This window comes from Meleagris gallopavo, chromosome Z (genome assembly GCF_000146605.3).
Source record: "Meleagris gallopavo isolate NT-WF06-2002-E0010 breed Aviagen turkey brand Nicholas breeding stock chromosome Z, Turkey_5.1, whole genome shotgun sequence".
Taxonomy (NCBI): Eukaryota; Metazoa; Chordata; class Aves; order Galliformes; family Phasianidae; genus Meleagris; species Meleagris gallopavo.
Window position 1 is genome coordinate 1,728,670 of NC_015041.2, and position 20,770 is coordinate 1,749,439.

The following is a 20,770-nucleotide window of genomic DNA, read 5'->3' on the forward strand; positions in this document are numbered from 1 at the left end:
GTCTCCTGACATCTGATCCATAGAGATCCGGGAGATGTTCAAGATTTCTGGTCACAGAAAATCCATGTAAAGTTGAGACCTCCGTTGTCAGTAAGACGATCCTGACACTATGAATAATGGAGAGGAAATGCAGATCAGTGTGGTATAGTTGCTCGATGGGTCTCCTTTTTCACCTGCCCATCTGCCTTATAACCACATGACAACCTTGAGTAAATTTTCATGAGGGTTCTGAAGCTGCTACAGGTTGGGAGGAGGAGCAGTGCCTCTGTTCTTGCTGGCACATGGAGAGGAGAAGCAAACTGGACCATGTGTCCTCATCCAACCCATTTTCCAAAGAGCAACAACTGTGAATAGAACGTAGTGATACGATAGAGTCAGACTGTCAGCTGACCTTGAGCAACACTGAAAACAGGAGAATGGTCTCATCTCAGCCCAATGAATAAATCATACTAGCAAAAAAGGAGAAAATCCAAATACAGAGACAGAAGGGAAGGAAGGGGAAAGTGCCTCAATTGAGGAGGTGAAGGAAGGCAGAAGTCGGGAGGTGAGCTGTTGGGTTGGGAAGGACTCCAGGACAGATGGACAGACAGTGAGACGTGGAGGAGAAAGGACGCTGAAACAAGAGCAGCCCCTCCCCAGGCAGAGGGAGGAGTATTAAGGACTTTGGTGATAGGTAAAGTCACAAGGAGAGGTGGCAAAATTTGGGTTGTGGGAATCCTGGTGCATTGTTTAAAGTGCAGGGGTGAAAAACAATGCCATGAAAGAGACCAAAAAGAATAAGGCAGAAGAAGAGGGGGAGGAAGAGGAGGAAGAGGAGGAGGAGAACGAGGAGGTGGTGGAAGATGTAGTTGAGGAGGTAGTGGAAGAAGATGGGGAAGACGAAAGTGAGCAGAAAAAGAGCAAAAAGAAATCAAAGTCTGAGGACTCAGAGGATGATGGGGAAGTGAAGAAGAAGAAAAAGAAGAAGAAGAAAACCAAGAGAAAAGAGTACAGCAGTGAGGAGGAAGATGACTATGAGCGCAGAAAGAAGAAGAAGAAAAAAGGCAAAAAGAGCAAAGAAAAGAAGAAAAAGAAAGGTGACAAGTCCAAGAAAGGAAAGAAAGAGGACAATTTCCTCGAGCTGTATGAACAGGAGCTTCGTGACTATCATTCGGATTCCTCCAATGCAACAGAGGATGAGTACAACAAAAAGAAAGGTCAGCACCATCGTTTTCCATTTCCCCCCTCGTGCACTTCAGATATCCACCGTGGGGCCCTTCCTGGGAGTGCAGGCTTCCTTTGTTGAGAATGTTTCTAATTGAATGAGAATTTTTACCATGTGAGATGGTGCTGACAGACTGTGCCTCTCCAGTTTATGAAGTCGCTTTGCTGTGTGCCTGATACTGCTGTAATTGCAATCTCCTAATTGATATTATTTGTAATGTGGTGCTACTGGGAAGCTGGATTAGCAGTCAGACTCCCCTTTGTAAGCAGGGAACATGGACAAGGCACACGCTCCTGCTCATGCATTTGCAGTAGGACAGTGTGGGTGATCTCAGCAACCAGACTGGGTAGGCAGTGGAGTGCTTAGGATTGATGTAACAGCAAGAGATCCAGCACATGGTCCCTCTGGCTGTTGTGAGTAGCCAAGTAAGGTGGAGAATTACTACTAATCACATCTAAACCTGAATATTGTGCCTGTACAATAATTAGCCCACGTGCTCTGAGTACTTTATGCCAATGTATGGTGAGTCGTGCAGTGAATTAGGGATTAGGTGATATGCTCCATTTTGTTTGAAGATCATGGTCTGGAAAAAGGTTGCATCCATCACCCAGGCTGTGTGTAGATAACTCCTGGAAAGAGGCTGCATTTGATCTTTCTATCTGCGGGATGGCAGCTAGTAATCCTCCTACAGCAAACCTGCTGTTCTGGGGTCGAGAAGCAAGGAATGAGCAAGGCGAGAAGTAATGAGACATGGTTTAGCACCCTAATTAGAGAAAGCCCTGGGTAAGGAGTACCATGGTGCTCCAGAGCACAGCAGGGTCATCTCCTGATCAGGGATGGGCAGCAAAGGGGTAATGGGCTGCTGGGGGTTGACACAGACTGCCCATTCCCCATCCAACTAGATCTTGTTGCGCCTGGGGCAAGATGCTTAACTTCTTAGATGGGTTTCCCTGTTGGTTAATTAGTGTAATAATAAATCTTGTACATGGTAATTCAAAGAACTGAGTGTACCTCACATCAGTGGTGTGGTTATAGGTTAACTCAAACTGATGATTTCCAGAGTGTGCTGTATGGCTGTTTTGGGAAGAGAAAAATGATCCAACAGCTCCAATGGCTGTTCAGGCCATACACATAACTTGCCTCATTAGTGATTGCTCTTTGAGGGAAGAGAAGTTCTTTCTTCATACCATTATTTTATTTTATATTCTTTTCATAGCAGAGGAAGAACAGCTCGAACTCTGTGAAAAGAGAAGTTCCAGCAAATTATTTGTAACAATTTCTCCATGGTCTTCTTTCTAGTCTGTCAACAATTTCTGCTGGGAAGATAATAGCTTGTGGTTGAAAACATTGAAAAAGGAGCCAGACAGGGACTGGGTTCTCACAGGCTCCATCAGAAATTAAAAACCTAAGTCATAACCTGCAACATTTATTATCGTAACAGCCTCAGGGATCACAAGAAGCTTTTCATGCGGACAAAGTCCCAACAGTTAATCAGTGGTCATTACCTTAATGAGGACTCCTTCAGCTGTGGCTGGATCTTACACTCTCATTTTCCAGCAATTTCTGGAAATGAGTGCACATGTACAAGAGAGAAAAAATAGAGGGCAGAGAGGGGAGAAAAACGTTGGATAGGATATAGGCTAACAATGAGCTGGTCAAGTTTTTCATCAGTGAAAACCCGATATGAGGTCATTTGGCACAAAACTCAAAAGTTTATGAGCAGACTCAGGTTTCAGGTTGGATACTAGGAATAATTTTTTCTCAGAAAGAGCAATGATGCTTTTGCACAGACTGCCCATGGAGGTAGTGGGGTCTTTGTCCCTGGAGGTGTTCAGGAACCATGGAGATGTGGCACTTGGGAACATGGGCAGTAGGGTGGGACATAGTGGAGTGGGTTGGTGTTGGGCTTGGGGAATCTTGGAGGTCTCTTCCAACCTTAATGATCATAGGAAACACCAGATGCTGTGTTCTCTTCTTGAGGCTATTCGCTTTGCCAAGCACAGTGCTGCTGATTTTGCATTTTTAATCAAAGTAAATTTCTTCTTTTTCCTGACTTGATCCTGGAAGTCACCACCGTTTTCCTCTGAAGGAACCGATGTTGGTCAGCTCCTGAGAAATGTGTAACCACTGCAAATGCTTCTCTAAAGCACTGGAGATTTTGGCTGCCTTTGGTACTGGTGAATATTCAGTCCTCAAGCCATGATTCCTTTTGTTTTAAGAAGAAGGGAGGTGTAAATGTTTTATAAGTACGGAGCTGATGGTGTCTGTGTCATCTGATGTCCCCTTTATCTTACTGCATTAGCAAATGGGAGAAGGGATTTCCTCTGCCTTTGTCACAACCCACTGATGACTGAGGAACAAGGGGAATCCAGCTCCTGGAGGCAGGAAAACAAAAGATATGAAGTGACTGGTTGTGGAAATCAAACTGCATCTCTTGTCCTTTCTTGTGTTCCTACTGTAAACTATGACTATTAAGAATTTACCAAGTTTGTTCTACCTTAAGTCTTCAGCTGCAGCTCTCCTGTGCTGGTCCAGTGTCAAATGTTGCTGGCTCAGACCCTCTTGGGGCTTCTCTGTTTGCAGGGTTGTCACTGAACACTCTAGTCTGAGACTTAGTGTTGATTTATTAATTTTTCCTTTTTCTGTATTGTTTTCCTTTTTTTCCCCATTGGTTTTTCCCAGCTGAATTTAAGGACTGCGTGTCATCCCTATAGAGCAGCAAACTCTATAGAAGACTTTCCTCATTTCTTGGAAGCTTTGCAGTTACACCTGCCGTGCCAGTCACCATCTAGAAATGTGTGTTTTATTCAGCACATTGTCTGAAATGGTGTTGGGAAGGAGAATGGCCAGTGTTGATTTGTGAGTAGATACATGAGCTGCTCATCCCTTCTCCTGCTGTGCACCATCCATTTCATGGTGTTATATCCATCACATTCTGCTCCTTCGGTGACTGCAGGGAAGGGTTACACAAGAAAAGCATTCAGGACACAGAGTTTATTGCTGAGTTCTCTTTAACTTAGGAGCAGAAGGGAGGAGGAGAGCAAGTGCTGTGATGTCTGGCTTTCCCTGTGCTACATTCAGAACCAGAGATATATCACATTCCTCTGTGACAGAGGATCAGCAGTTGCAGAATCTTCTCATCTATGCCTGCACCCACTGATCTTCCCAAAACGAGACCTTCTGAGGCTTTGATTAATACTCCAAATCGGAATCTTCCTTGGAAGAGAGACATTTTTCTCCTCATTGCTAAAATGAGTTCTGGGTGCAAAGCACTCAGAAGAATGTAGTACTGGTGGCAGCTGATGGCTGCCGATCCAATGGAACATGCCAAGCTTGCTGCTGGGTGGAGGTGATATTCCACCCATCTTGAAGACTGCACTTGTTTGCATCTCAGTGTTTCCCATAGTTAGAAATGATGGCATGAAGTATAGATTGCAAAAAGTTTAGATCGCTTGTAAAGTTTATTGGATGAGTACCCCCAGGAGCTATCAGCTTGTGTGACAAACAAACCAATATCAAACTACCCCTAATATTCTCATCTTTGAAGTGTTAGGAGCATTGGCACTTGTTCCCCCAGCACAAGAACAACCCCTGTTACATGTGTACAATGCATCGGGATGGCTTTGCCCAGCTGACAGCCCCAAAAGAGCACTGAGGAGCAGCTGTGGGTGCCATGTGCCCCATGCAGCTGATGTGCCAGCTGGTGCCTGTAAAACCACCAGCACCAGGGCTACGGCTTGCAAGCATTGCTGCTCTCCTCTCCCCCGAAATATTGAAATGTGAACAATGTGACAAGTTCACTTTCATAGCCTTCATTATCTATGGGTGCTGTACAGGTGGAATATTTGGCTTTTTGGACATTACTGGAGAGGACTTGCTGAAGAGAAGCTGAGCAAAATGTCAGTGGGAAGCCAATGTACGTAGATTGATGTATTCAAGTCTAGATGCAACCCTCCAACCCTCATGTCCCACCAGCCTTTTCATCCTTTCCCTAGGCACTTGGACTATGATCTGAACACTCTGCTATTAAAAAGACAGAATTGTCCCCATCCAGATGGGAAACCCAAGCAGAAAGCTGTGGTGTAAGACACCAAGCAGAAAGGGAACCAGAGCGAACTAAATTTCATTCCAGATGTGATAAGTCCCTGTGCAGCCCCATGTGGGGCTGTTCATCTGTCTGAGCATTACCAGCAGCTCTGTGGTAATACTTAATAAGAGCATGAAAATTAACAGTGGTTTTTGCTGATGGATTCATGTGCATTGCAAGTCTCACTGTGCAGATATCACAAAGCAGTGGTTCAGTGGTGGGAAAGTCATCATTTCTACCAATTTGGGCTCAATTTTTTTATATATATTATTTTTTTTAAATGCTGTTTAGAGAGTAGCAACTGTCTTTCACGAATTGTTAAGTCAAAGTATTATGATTTATTCATAATGACACCTAACAGTGTGCTTGTAAATATAGGTAACACATGCTGCTTGTATTTACAAGCTGCTGGCAGGTTCCAGCCCCTCCTTTTTCAAAGCATCAACACCAGCTGGAAGGTGCAGCTCCAGTGCCTCTGGGCAAAGGGAGACACTAAAAGAGATCTCTTGTGAAATTACCCTTCCTGCTATGTTCAGAGTATTGGGGAGCAGAGCTGGCAATGAGGAGAGCACTTCTTCCTGGTCTCATTTGTCCTGCTGCCTGGACAGCAAGAAGAAAGTCGGGGCTGTCGTCAGGATCTGGTCCTGAAGAAAAGGGACAAGTGGTGGAGAAATGCTTCCGTTGCACTCTGCAGATGCAGTTCTCTGCTGCAAACTTTGCTTTACGGATAAAATCCACATCATGTTTTATCTAGGCTGCATTATTTTCCACTGCTGTCCTCAGTCATGGTTCAGAGAAACCCCATATCCTGGCCAGCCCTCCCTGCCTCCAAAGATAATGAAAGAGACAGAACGGGTTTTTCTCTCACATGTTTCTCTCCCTTGAGGCACAGTGTTTTCCTCCAGCACAATTTAAACTTGGATAACAAAGATGTTGATCGCTGAGCTAATTCTATTTTGCTGTTCCAGCAAAGAACAGAGATGTGTTTTTCTGGAGGTAGGAAGGCAAAAACACTTTTAAGTGATAGCTGAAGCACCAGATGAATCAAGTCTGGCTTCCTACAGTGCAGGAGAATGAAACGTTGATTTTGCAATAGCTGATGAAGCATAACAAGCTCCAAACTACAGCTCCTCTGCCTGTGGGAACTGGTGGGACAGCGCTCAGCTTTGGATTTAAATTCTAAGAGGAAAGTGATGTTTCAATGCTGAAGATAATGCTGTTTGTGCTAGTGGTAAGTTTGCAGGAAATTTTGCTAATTCGTGGCCATGAAGTGCCTCAAAATGCAAGATGCTATTAATTTCACAATTCTTTATATAATCTCAGAATGGGAAAAATGGATAACAGTATGCAACTGGTTCAAATAGTCATGGAAATAATTCCCATCTTTTGCTTTGAATAATTAATTTGGCACCCATGCCAGACTCAAAAGCTGCTTTTGCGGGCGCTTTTATAAGCAAGCACTCTCATAGTGTGCGAGGCCTAAATCTGTTCACATTTTTGCCAATATGAACCCAAAGTCATTGTGTTCGTGTCAATGGAGCCAGTCAGGATTTGCCCTGGAGAGAATGAGAGAAGAATTTGACTCATTTTGTTTGTGATGAGATTATTGCTCAAAGTGTGGTGTGATGAAATCGAATGAGCTGACTTCAGAGGTTCATCTTCACGCTGGGTGAAGGAATGTCCCTTGTTGAGACCACAATGATATTAACTAGTGTGTCCATGTGCAAAGAGGGCAACCTCAACCTGCAATGGTTAGGACAGATGTTAAAAAACTTCCAAGCATTTTGCACAGATGTCAAGGGACTCTCGGGAACCCTTCTGATTCTGTAATTTGTGTATGCAGTTACCCTCGAGTATTTGTATCCTCTACTTCTTTGCCCATGCTTATAGCATGGCTTGTCTTCAGTTCTGCTTTCTCTCTTCTTCACATAAACTCTTAGACTCCTCCCAGTCTTTGCTCTCTTATTCCATGTGTTCAGTCATTTTTGTGACATAACCCTTACTTTTTATTTTAATTTTTGTTTTCAATAAGGGGCACTCCTCTTGCTGGACAGAGGCACCATCATGACATCCGCCTCAGTTCTCAGTGCTCCCTGTGTAAAGAATGCAACCCAAGGGAATTTGCAGTCATTGCCATCGCTGGTATTTAGCAGTTGTGAGAATCAGAATTAAAGCACTCTTCTGCCCTTAAGAAATTCCCTCCTTATGGATTGCAGGGATTTCTGAATGCTTCCTTGCTTGAGGATCTCAATCTCTGCTTGCCAAGCTTTCCTGTAATTTTAGCAACCATTTTGAAACATGTTTTTCTATTCTGGCTGTTGAATGGACAAGTGAATAGCATAAGCTCTTCCTGCAAGACAGGGAAGCAGATGTAAGTTCTTCCAGTAACACTGCAGCGTAACCCGATACTGGTTTTATGCTGTCTGTATCTTGTGCTTGAAATGACTGGGTTTGAATGCTTACTTTCAGAAAAATCCAGTGTCGATTATTTCCACTTTTACTCTTGAGTGTGCCCATGAAAAGCAGTAAATGGGTTTGCAGTCCATAGCAAATCAGCTCTGCTAAGCTTGCTGAAACTTTTACCAGTTTCTGAAGATTTAATGCCAGAGAGCCAAAGAGTGCAGTCAGCTGGGGGTTCAGTATCTACCAGATGAGAAGAGTGAACCAAATTCCATTTGACTGAGATAATATTTGGAATCAGCGGCTATAATAAAAGCTTTATATTGTCTTTGCCTAGCCTATTGGAAGAGAAGTAAGGTTTGGAGAGTGGCCTGAAAATCAACCACTCCCATACAAAATGCTATAGATTACTGTAACGTGGCCATGTCCTGGCACTCAAAATACTTACACTGATCTGAAGGGTGAGATGGTTCGACAGTTAAAAGCACCAACATGCAAGTGTCCTCCTGTGAGCAGTATCCTACTCAGGAGGTCAGTGTTCAAACTGGGACCCAGTGCTCTGTCTTTTGTTTTGTGATGGTCTAACTCCTCTCTGGGGTTCCTCAACTCATGTTGTGTGATAGATTCAGCCAACACTGGTAGAAGCAACATCGAGGGACAGCACAGGTAGATAGAAGCATCTTAACACTCGGTTATGGCCTACCAAGTTAGCAGCTTGAGGGAAGAGATAAGGGCATTTGGGAAATTGTGTCCATATTAGGAGGGAGGTGGGTGACCAGTCTTGATATTTGACAAGGTGACAGGGAATATCGTTGTCTGCATATTGTATTTGACCAAGAGAATAATGGGAGTATGGTGGATGCAAACTTTTCCATCTGTGGAGAGAGTGAGACATTTCTGACAAAGTAGATCTTGATGTGTAAGATGAGCATGGATAGGTACAAGGAGTGTTTTTTTCCGTGTTTTTAAAGCAGAAAGTTCTTGTGAATCTGTGAAGAAAGTACATGTTTAAAATCCTGCTGACTGAGGGGGGAAAACCAGAAACTCTTGAGGTCTGCACCTGCTAAGGCACTGTGGCATCTGTTTAGGACTGTTGCCTCTATTGCTTTGTGGAGGAGATGCCAGTGTGGTTGAACTGGCCTTCCTGTACTCCTCTTCAAGAGCAGAACTCCTTGAGAAGATCAGTGGTTCCTCATTACACTTCTGTTAGACAGCCAGAAGCAAAGTCCTTAGCACTGACATCCCATACATTAGAAGTGGAGGAGGAAGATTTTGTGAATGTAAACTTGTAAACTTCAGGGGTAACCATAAAATCCTTATGGATGCTCTGTATTTGCATTTAGTGATTGCTTCTGTCAAGCAGAAGTCTAAACAGCAGGATACAGCCAAATTTGGAGTGATGCACCAAAACCTTGTTCCCATCTGAAATGCTTTGCTATAATTTGTCGTTAGCTGTTTGGCCAAGCAACAGTCCCAAGAGACATCCTGAACTGTCAGTGAGCATCAGTGTCAAATAGTGGGAAAAGAGCAACCTTTGTATTCAGTTCTTTGCAGTTTTTTTAACCTGTTTTGTAACAACAAATGGGTTATTGGTTTTGATACTTTTTAAAAACTTTCGTCATTAACAAGCACTCATTCCATGTGGGACTGCTCAGGTAGTGGATAGGAAGAATGAGTCAACAGATGGTCAAACTTATTGAGACAGTGACCCTATTAAAAACAAGTCGGAAAATTCTGGGGAGTGTAGGCAAACATTTTCCATTGGTGGAGGATTTTAGGGGCTGGCAGTTTTGCACCATAGAGGCAAACCTTTAAAGTGAAAACAGCTTGCATTCCTGAGGATAACCACAGAACCACAGCAGCAGTGAATTCAGACCTACTCAGTGGGGGAGAGGAATGTGGAAAATGGAAGCTAAAAATGGAGGAGGAGCTTGGAAGTCCTGCAGTGGCACCCAAAAAGAAAATAAGAGACTTGGTGGGAAGAAGGCTAGCTTTTCTGATGAAACAGATACTATACTAAGGATGTTTAACTTCTGTCCTTTCTTAATCTTTCCCTTACAGCTGATGGACTGAAGAAGTAAAAATGATATTTCTGGCCCTGATTTCGCCCTTGGTTAGAAGTGTGATTTCCACAGAAATCTGATTTCAAGCTTTCCAGCTAATTTAGTTTCATTGCCCTAAAAGTACAAGATATTTACACCTGGGGTTTGCTAAGGTTGGGTGTGTTATCACAAAGCCAGAACATACAATTATTCATGAGCAAAACCCTCACTGAATTAAAAAACACCATTGGTCTACAGCTCTTGCCTTATGCCACAGATGCTTTGCCCAGCAAAAGGGCTGTACAAAATGTTATCCCTCTTCTACCTGGTGTGTTGGTCCTCCAGCTGCAGAGATGCTCCTGCTGAGGATCACGCCCATCAGCTGTCAATGGCTTATCAAAAATAAAAGAAATGCAAAGGAAGTAAATGATCCTGCTTATAGGCTGCTGAGCTTTCAGGCTCTCCTATCCTATCCTTTGAAGGAAGCAGCTAAACAAGCTGCATATCCCAGCTCCATTTCTTAGTAAGACTTAGCATCAATAGTAGCATTAAACTTTTGTTTTCCCCCAGAGGGATTGCTGTGCTTTGCTTCCATCGCAAAGCAGTGGCATAATTTGTTTGCACAGCTGGCAGCACAGTTGTAGTGATGGAGAGGAGGTGGCAAAGCTCCCTTCCCTTTGCAGGCATGCACGATGGCACTTCTGATGTGTGGTGACATACTAGTGTCACCAACCCAGCCCCTGCTTTGTTCCTCTGTGCACAGTTAATTAAATTGGTGCTAACCACAACATATGCTCAGCAACAATGTGTGCTACTTGGGCTGCAGCACATCTGTCCTCCACACTCAGATCTGCTCCCAGCACGAGCTGCTCATCCACCTGCTGCCTGCTTGTGCTGGTGCACGGATGCTGAACGTGAGGTTGTGAACCTAATGTGCAAATCTGTGCATGCTCATGGCTTGAGGGTTCTTGCAGTTCTGACTTCTACAGTGGAGAGCTGCAGGCCCCCATGAGGGAGCTACCAGGCCATGAGGAGCTGTAGTGCCACGAGGGGTTGTAGCCTGCCATGAGGCCTCCCTTCAGCCTCCTCTGCTCTGTGTGGATCATAGCAACTACACTGTCTTTCTGTGCTGTGCCAAGCGATGCCCATTAATATGTATGAATGCTGACTAGAGGAATGAAAACATTTTTTGTACATATTACTCATGTGTAAACTGTGCATATCGTGTTCTTTTTTGCACAGCTGTGAAAAAATCTCCTCTTCTTTTGAGCCCATCAATAAAATATGCCAGCCAAGGCATTCTTAAAATTTAGCTGAGCATAGATCATAACTTACTGTATTTATTATGATACTGTCTCCTTTCTGCCCTATTTGTATTCATGGAAAGGAGAAGTTAGGAAAATACTGTGGTATTTTATTCCCTCTCAACGCAACAGAGCCCTTGGAAATGAGGAGTTGTTTCCAATCAGTTGTACATGGATGGCCACAGTTTTGCTCTAGCACTCTGTCTCCAAGCTTTTCAGTTAAAATGGTGATTTAATTTCCCTTGGGGAAAGAGTGCTACTGGGGAAAAAATGTGATGCTCAAATTCTGTGATATCCAGTCGTTTTTTTGTTTGTTTGTTTTTGTTTCTTCTGAATACACATGTAATGTAGTGAGGAAAAACTGGTCCCTAACAAAACACGTAATTCTAATGCGCCCATGGAGAAGGACATTTTTACAGTGTTCGATCTGAGAAATCATATACTTCTTAGTCACACTGTCCAAGATGAAATGCTGAAAACTTTAGCCTTCAGCCTGTAGGTCTGAACCTAACATTGTGCCTCTAGCTGATGACTATTACGTGGTCCAAAGACAAAAATGACCATCAGGATTCTCGGTCTGACTGTAGGCAGGATTTTATATTTTCATGCTTTCTGTTCTGCACTGAGCCAACCAAGACGTGTCCTTCAGAAGGGTAACCTGCTGACAAACCTTGAGTTTTGTTCCAGCTTCACTCATCACCCTGCTTAAGAAATGCGTGTCTGCCTGTAATTTAAAGGTTTTAACCTTTTGGCCAGTGGACTTTGCATTGCCTTTCCCCAGTTGAGCAGAAGTCTCTTTTCTACTTGTGCTTATCCCAAGAAGATATTGATGTGGGGTAATAAAGTCACCAGTCAATCTACTGCTCAGACAGGTAAATTGACATTGCTTTGATACTCTAATTTAAACAATTTCCTACTTTATCCTCACTGTGATTTACCACTTGGTCTTTGGTAAAGTCACCAGAACATCTGGAAAGCAAACTTTCTGGCTGTAGTGACCTCTTATCTTCATACAAATATATTACCAGCAGAAATAGGAAAGTATGCAGTCTCACTCTGTGCCTGGCAAGGTCTTGAAGCAGATCCTCCTGAAGTCTCTAGTAAGGCACGTGGAAAATAAAGATGAGGTGATGGTAACCAACATGGCTTCACCAAGGCCAATACCTGAAGGGAGTCTACAGGAAAGCTGGGGAGGGACTCTTTATAAGAGTAGGTAGCAACTGGACAAGGGAAAGTGGCTTTAAACTGGGAAAAGGTAGATTTAGACTTGTTATCAAATTGAAATTCTTTATCATGAGTGTGGTGAGTGACTTGAACAGGTTGCCCAGTGAAGCTGTGGATGTCCCATCCCTGGAACCCATCCCTGGAAGGCCAGGCTGGATGGGGCTCTGAGCAACCTGGTCTAGAGGGAGGAGATCCTGCATACAGCTAGGGACTAAGTGATCTTGAAGGTCCCTTCCAACCCAAACCACTCTGTTATTCTATGATTCTGTGATTCTATGATAAGTCAGCATGTGTTCAGAGAGAGAAATGTTTGATTTTCAGCAAAATCTGTTCTGATTCAGCCACTGTCTACCCATTTGTCTCCACCAGTCAATGTGATCCATCTCTGGGATTTATAATTCAGCTGAGGTTTGAGGAACTACTTGGATCTGTTACGTGCAGGGCAAGGAACTTCTCCTGTTGTCCTGATCTTTCTCTTCTCTTTCCACAGTTTATGAGGTGGTGACAGTGACAGGAGATGTCCGGGGAGCTGGGACTGATGCCAATGTTTTTGTTACTCTGTTTGGAGAATTTGGGATCACTCCCAAGACTCATCTCACGAGCAAGTAAGTATCTGGGAGGAAATGCGTATCCTTGAGGCTTGTTCTACAGCAACTTTTTATTGCATTTTGACAAAAGATAATACAATGCTGAAGGATGCAGAGGGAATAACTTTGAAAGGTATTTTGGGACCATTGAGGAAATTTGAATTTTTTTTCTGTTGAATACTTCCTTTACAAATTCCTTGCAAACCAGCCTTCCCCTCTGTAGGTGGAAATGTATGTTCAGATCATTATTATGTAAGTTTCACACTTGCAAGGTGTGGGGATACTTGCTTTTCTCAAGGCTTAAATTAGGACTTCCAAATTTCAGAGCTGAGAATATTCCCCACGTCTTCAGAGTGGGCACAATGGGCCAAATTCACATGCCTAAATCCCACTGAAGTCTCTGTGTGAAATCAGGTACAGAGAGATAAGTGTCCTTTAAGGATTCTGAAGAGTGGGAAATTGGTGGGTCTGAAGTAAGGCTGATGGATAACCACCCACACCCAGCTGTAGGAAATCTAAGGCAAGCATAAGTGGAAGAAGTTAAGCTGTTTCCTAAACAAGGCTGCTTTCACTCTATCTGCTCTGTGCATGTTTGCACACTTGTGGTTGCACCATTTTGTTTTTCTCAAGCCATTACCAATGGCTCAGTTCTCAGTTCCTACATTAGGTCAACAGGTGCCCGTGCTCCATGTAAGCAGAGTAACTTTATTAAAGTATCAGATCTGCACTAATTGCCCCTTAGCGGGACAGCTGCAGTAAGAGAAAGCAGAGATCCCTTCCCCGTGGGGTCCAGGCTGTATGTCTCTGTTTTTCTGTGTTCTTATTGTTCTGGTTTTCTTGAAAATGTGCATCAAAAGTTATGAATCCTGTGCTAATGTCACACGGTAACTTCACATTTTCTCCATTTCTACAGCACCGACAAGAGGTACCTGCAACTATTTTAAATTTAACCTCAAAAGAGCTTCTCTTCCCAGTGAAGCAACTCAAACATGAGAGTCTGTAAAGAAAATGATATGGGAATGGTAAAGAAAATACATGAAATTTCAGCCCTGTTTGCCATATTTGAAATTCAGAAATCAGAGGTAGCAAAAGGAGTTTTCTTGCCTCATTCTCAGGAGAACTTGATGATTATATGTTAAATACATGATCAAGATTATTCGTTTTGTGATTTTCATCCAGACATGAACTTGTAGAGCAGAATACTGTTTCTCTTGATGCGACAGAGAAGGAAATGAGGCACAGGAGGCAAAAGATGCTCTGTCCAGCTTATGTCAGTGGCCAATGTGGGATCATCATCATCCTCACCTCTGCCTGGGGAAGAGTTGCCAGTACCCGGACCTGCCTGCTGGTACTTGGCAGAGCTATCAAACAGCTTCTGCTCTTAGGGAGTTTTCTTGTGGTCAACACTTACATACAAAACCATTTAAGTGGAAAAGCATTCTTCTGCTTGTGGCTGCAAAAGGAATGAAAGCATTACATTTTAAAATAATAATAATACAAAATTATTATAAAAATGCTGTATTCCCTTTGGAGGAGAAGTCAGGAGATTTCTTAATCAGCCTGACCTTACCAATGGCTGTACAGCTCTTTAATGCCTGTTATTTCCCCCTAGGATGATGGAGAGGATTTCAGGTTGCTGCAGCAGCAGCATAACCCTGTTCAGCTCTCCGTTAGCATTTTAGGTTTGGACCCTGCTACTGCAGAGAGCAGATGGCTGAGGTCTTGGTAAGCCACGGTGAGAGGCATGGGAAGCCAACCTTCTGAGTTCCAGAAACAGGTCCTATAGGAAGAGACCATCAGAACTGCAACTGTAATTTTCCAGTGGGCTTCCCAAATATCAACACCATTTCTGCAATGGTAAGCAAAGCCTGGAGCATTAGCGATCAAGAAAATTGAGTGAAAAGCTGGTCTGAACATAGGCATGTCTGCTTAGCTGATAGTTTTGTCTTCTAAATAGAAAGCGAAGCATGAAACAATCCGCTGCCCCCAAATTTATTGTGCTGGTTTGTGAATATGGCAAAAGGATGGAATCTCATGCATCTTTCAACTAAACGTTTATATGAGTTCATTTATGACATGGCTGCAAATGCATGACATTTTATAGGCATTTCCATTTCCCAGAATAGATAGAGAGATAAAATATCATGCATTTTCTAAAGATGGTACTACCACTTCAGCTTCTGGTTAGAATAGGCCTTTCTTATTTCTTTTGTGATTGTGTGCTGTAGTGAAATACATGACATTTCAGCTCTTTTGTCATGTACCATAAATGGAAGACATGGCATGCTGTTGAAATATCATGTGTTATTAACATTTGCCAACAACAATGTGACTGTGAAAAACAGACACAAATCTTCATAATGACCTGTTGAGCATCAGCTCTGGAAGTGGGAGCACTCAAAACCCATCCAAAAAGACTCATTTGTTTAGGCCAGGAAGTTTAGCCAAATAATGTTTGGGGCTGTGGGCACTGGATTAGACCACCTTTGTATTTGCTGTTTCCAGTTTGGGAGATGGCAGCACTTTGGTGACTGGTTCACCTTCCGTCCTACACCAGCTATAGCTCAGCCAGAGCCTAAAAGCATTGCCAAATGTGAGTTTCTTTTCATGGACTCCATCACCAGCATGGCTGGACACAAAGGCAGCTGTCCTTTCATTGCTGGGTGGCATTATGGCAGCCTCTGAAGCTATTTCTTCTCTTCTGTCCAGCACAACCAAACAGCAATGATCCTCCATAGTGTTTTGTTTCTCCTCGCTCATGTGCTCTCTATCACACCAAGGCTGAGTAAAATAGAAAAGATCACAAAACTCAGCCAGGAGTGCTGCTGCCATCCCACTCACAGTGTTCAGCAGCAAGTTTCTTTGTGGTTAGTGTAAAGGAGTCTGCTTTTCAGTGTCAGGTTTACCCTTTGTGTTTGTGACAACCACGATAAATACTCATGGTTCGCTCTGTCCTTTTAAAAAAGTAAATAAATGAGAAGTGCAGATGTAAAAGGTTTTGCAGCTACGGCACTCTGAAAGAAAGATGAAATATCTGCTAAGTGACAGCTGGCTTCTTGCAGTGCCACTGAATTTGAGAACTATGCTGGGAAATTTTTTATTCCTCACGCTGAATGCTTTTAATTGGATATCCCTTCTACCTGCTCCTGACTCACTATAAAGAGCTCTTCCAGTTCCCAGTGCCAGCAAGTGGTGGTCTTTAGGCACAGTGGTCTGCAGAGGATGTCAATCGGTGTAGCAGCACTGCAGTTGAGCTGTACCAACTTGCAGAAAATCTGAATTTGTTGTCTAACATCTTTGGAACAAATAAACAAATACTCTGAATAATAAAAATTGTAAGTTAGAAAGTATTAAAATGTTGATATAGAAAGGGCTATCCAGGCTAGTAAACAAGCTTTCTATGAAGCTTGAGAGCAGGGGAGGAGGGCTTCTAGCACAAGAGCCGAAGCACTTCTGCAGAAACAAGTTGCAATGCTTGGAATGGCACAGGACATTTCCTATGTTAAAGCTGCTTATATATCTACTCATCCTCAGACTGTTGCTGATACTAATCCACAGCACTTAACACTCTGCTGTGTGCTTCCATTATACTTTAATCTCAGCATTTAAAAGTCGAAATTCATTCTCATTAAAAATTTCCAGAATATTTCCCCAGGGGAAGGGGACAGAAGTTTTCAGCAGAGAAAAATCTGCCCCCCAAATCTTGTGAAGTAGATGCAAATCAATATGTTGGGAAATACTGGGAAGTGCTGAGAGAGCTTTGTGATGTCAGAGACGGCACTATCTGTTCGTATAGGGAAAATAACAGCTGCTGTGTAGGTAACAAAGACAAGAAGTATAGCTAAAATTGTCTAAATTCAAAAATTCTATTCTGTTTTCGCTACGCAAATCATGCAAAACCAATTCTGAAACATTCCTGCTCCATGCAGTGTAGACTGAAGGAGCCACTATTCAGAGCAATTGAAATCTCTCCCGTGAGTGCTTCTGGATAAGGCAGGGTCCATTATGGTGTGCCCTGTGGCTCTTTGTAGAGTTTCAGGCAGGCCCTCATGGTGTGGGATGGGATTTTGGCTCCTGAGTGTCAACATCCTTCTATAGAAATTTATCTTGTTCAATTAAATCTTTTCAAGTGAGACTGCTCTTCCACTATGTGGTAATTCTTCTGTGCTTCCTTAAGCAGGGTTGCTGGATTGGGTTGTTTGTAGAAAAATGGAAAATAATTTCCTCAGTACAGAGATGTATGCAGTCAGTGTGCTGTTCAGCTGGTTTCTTTCCCATCTGGAGTATTTCTGGATGCGTGCTGCCTGATGCTTTGTTTCCAGACACTTGCTGACTGATGTTGTCAGCTTCATGACAACTGTCTTGGCAAAACATTTGCAGTCCGAACTCTCTGGAGTATTTGTTTGTTCCAAGAAGGAGGTTAATGATGCTGCAGTTGAAGTTCTGCTTTAAGAATAAATACGACTTGAAGGCTGCCCATAAGTCCATCCAGGCAGGTGCCCTTTCTCTAGGATAGTGGATGTGTAGGAGAAATGGAAGAATAAGGTAAACACTGTAGGATGGCTGTGTGACCTCCTGAGGTCATTCCCTAGTGCCCCAGTCCTTGCCAGGGCTGCTAAATCATAGAATCATAGAATCTAATCTAAATAGTGGCAGGAGCAGGCTCACTCCCAAGGAAGATGCTGCCAAGAGGAAGTTCTTCATCATCCGTGTAGCATCTTTACAGTGTTGTTTCATCAGGCATCCACGATGGCACTGTGTGTTCACTGTCTGTATGGCTTTTGCAGACAGAGAATCATTAGATAAAATGCTGAACATGAAGGCCCTGTAGATGCTCATTAGTGCCATCGTTCAAAGCTGTTAGTTCAGGTTGCTTTGCGGCTGCTAAAAGTTATGGTTATTACTTCTGTTCCTCTGATGTGAACAGTATCCAGGTTTTCCCTTTGTTCCTCAGAGCTCAGCTCTGGGAAGGGTTCTGTCAGCTGGTCAGAGGTGAAGTTTATTCTTGACAAATAGTTGGTGGTTTCTTAATGTCAGCACACCAATGGGTAGCAAAACTCTCTTGGCACTGTCTCTGTCTGCACTAATGTCCTACAGAGGAGATGCACACAGAGATGTATAAACACCATATCTATGCATGCACCAGTACTTCTCAGCACCATAAATTACCCAAGCAAGGGATAGAGTGCCCTAAGTCCCGATTTGTACATTTTCAGCAATGTGAGCAGTGAGTGCAACATGCAGGTGGTCATTCAGCCAACAGAATCTGAATATGGATACCGAGATAACAAATAGACTGGGAATTTCATTAAGTAATCCCCGCTGTACTTCCTTGGTTGTTTCTTACATCGTAATTGGGTAAAACACTACAGCAGACCATAAACAATAGAGATGCTGAAGCCAACAACAAACGTGAAATATAAAGCCTGATTGAAACATCTTTTCTCTTTTTCTCTCTCTCTTCTGTTTTTGATGGAACTTCAATATGGCCATTCATTATAGGATATTCCCTCCCTGTTCCCTTTCCCACTGTCTGCAATCCTAGAAAAGATTCAGAGAGGAAGGGTTGGGTCTTCCTTTATAACACTCCCCATTTGTGCTTTTGATGCTCTGCATTCAGAAGTTGGCTCTTCTTGGTGGGCTCTACGGGGCTGCACTCCAGCTTCCCTCCATAGACTCAGCCTCCATCACTGGCATGTGGAGAGCTTTGGACTAATTAGTTCCATTTAATTCTTCTGAGCCATCTCCACAGCTCTGTACACCATCGGCAGTGCTGCATCGATCTCTGTTGAGAAGCTGCTGTCATTACAATGCGCGCTCGAGCCTGACAAACTAATTGCCTTGCTCTTGCTGGCTGTTTTCCCTCTGACAGCCAGGCTGAGGGAGGCTGGGCTGGATTTAATCATCTCTTGTCTGCAAGGCAAGGTTAGCTGTTTTAGTCCTTCCATGTCGCAGAGACGGTCCTCACACAGTTCCTGGGATAGCAGGGTGGAAGAGGAGGAGAACACAGAAAATAACCTTTACACAAAGGCACATGCGGATGTTTTAATGATGCGGGGAAGAGTGCTGAGCAAAACCAAAGCCCGTTGCTCAGATTATTAATATTCGTTAACTTTCTGAGTACAAGCTGCTTGTCAGCTTTATGCTGCTGAAGCACGGCGGTTTTTTGTTCTTTTTAATACAACTCCTGCATTTTGCTGTTTAATCATCTGCAGCGATGCTTGGCAGCTGAGTGAAATCCCACTGGGGAGAGAAGGTGGGAGAGGCTGTGTCTTCTGGGCAAGAATGGGTTTCAATTCAACGTTATTCACAGTGGAAAATATGAGCTCCAGAGAACGGAGGTGCTGGCCAGCAATCATAGAATCATAAAATCATTAAGGTTGGAAAGACTACTAAGATCATCTAGTCTGGTTATCAACCTATGCCTGTGACCACTCTAGACCATGTCACTCAGTGTGACATCTACCCTTTTCTTGTACACCTTCAGGGACAGTGACTCCACCACCTCCTGGGGCAGCCTATCATGGAATCATAGAATGGCCTGGGTTGAAAAGGATCACAGTGCTCATCTAGTTTCAACCCCCTGCTGTGTGCAGGGTCACCTACCACCAAAGCAAGCTGCCCAGAGCCACATCCAGCCTGGCCTTGAATGCCTCCAGGGATGGGGCATCCACAACCTCCTTGGGCAACCTGTTCCAGTGTGTCACCACCCTCTGCGTGAAAAACTTCCTCCTAATGTCTAACCTAAACCTCCCTTGTCTCAGTTTAAAACCATTTCCCCTTGTCCTATCACTATCCACCCTTGTAAGCAGTCGTTTCAGTTCCTATTCCAGTGCCTGACCATTTTCATAAGAATAAATTTTTCCTAACATCCAATCTGAACCTCCCCTGGCTCAAATCAAGGCCATCACATCTTGTCCCATCACCACAGGCCGGAGGCAGAAATGGGAATTGAATTCTCCATCTCCTGCTCCAGGCCTATCTGCTTCATAATGCCTTCCACTTGCAAAAGAGGTTTCTGGCTATTGCAGAAGCAGTGGGAGATGGGAGTGGAAAAAAACTCGTGAGGCAGGCCAATGCTTTTGTCTGTGGCTGAGCTGTGGGTAGGCTGAGCTGTGCAGTGCCTTTTCTCCATTACCAGAGCAGGTCTGTTCAGTGCCTGGCCCTCAGCTGGCAGGAAAGTACACCTGTCGGAGTGGGAAGCAGAGAAGAGAAATGTACCGAGGGCCTATAAAACCACTAACATAGGTGTGTGTAGCTTCAGATTCACCAAAGTTGTCCATCTTGTTCAGCCATCATGGGCTGCTCAGTAAGGATGAGGTGGATCTCAAAGGACAGCAAGAATTTTGTGTTCACCCTCAAAGGCAGCAGCTAGAAACATCCCGATTATTTAAAAAATTGATTATTTTTTTTCTGCTGTTCACCAATGGGTGGGTTGGTAACCCACAGGAGAGGTATTACCAAAAATAATTGGAGCTCCTAAAATGGTTTTTGCCTGGTTGGTGCTGCACTGAAATATTTTCACCAAAGATTATTTTCAGGCCCCTCTGATAGCCACTTGCTGACAGAAAAGTCTTACAGGTCTCCCTAGCTCTTACCTGCAGAGGAGATTTAGCTGATGAGTTTGAGAATGATTGCCACATTTTACTCTTGGAGGCAATACGGACAGTGATCCAAAGCTTCCACCTACTTAGGCCAGGATTGCATTTCCTCCAAAGCTTTGGTCTCAGCTGCTGAGAAGGTGCTTAGAATTCAAGAAGGAAAAGTTCTGTTAAATGTCAGCCTTTAGAGCTAGCTGGAGCTCATCAAAGCAAAGAGCACATTGGAAAGTAGGTCTGCCCAGTGCTAGAAATGACACTTCTTCATCCTGATGTGACACTGTGGGCTGATTGACAGTGTTATTGTACTCCTGCCATAGCTTT

General features: G+C 43.6%; 1 protein-coding gene across 1 annotated transcript in view; it reads left to right on the plus strand.

The window, feature by feature from the left end:
- Nucleotides 1-240: 240 nt before the first annotated feature.
- LOXHD1 (lipoxygenase homology domains 1) overlaps nucleotides 241-20,770 on the plus strand; it is a 126,944-nt gene continuing 106,414 nt past the window's right edge. The window contains exons 1-3 of the mRNA XM_031557217.1: nucleotides 241-1,196; nucleotides 12,752-12,866; nucleotides 13,762-13,773. Of these exons, the coding sequence (XP_031413077.1) occupies nucleotides 758-1,196; nucleotides 12,752-12,866; nucleotides 13,762-13,773 (566 nt within the window). The 5' untranslated portion in view covers nucleotides 241-757. The remainder of the gene's footprint in view (nucleotides 1,197-12,751; nucleotides 12,867-13,761; nucleotides 13,774-20,770) is intronic.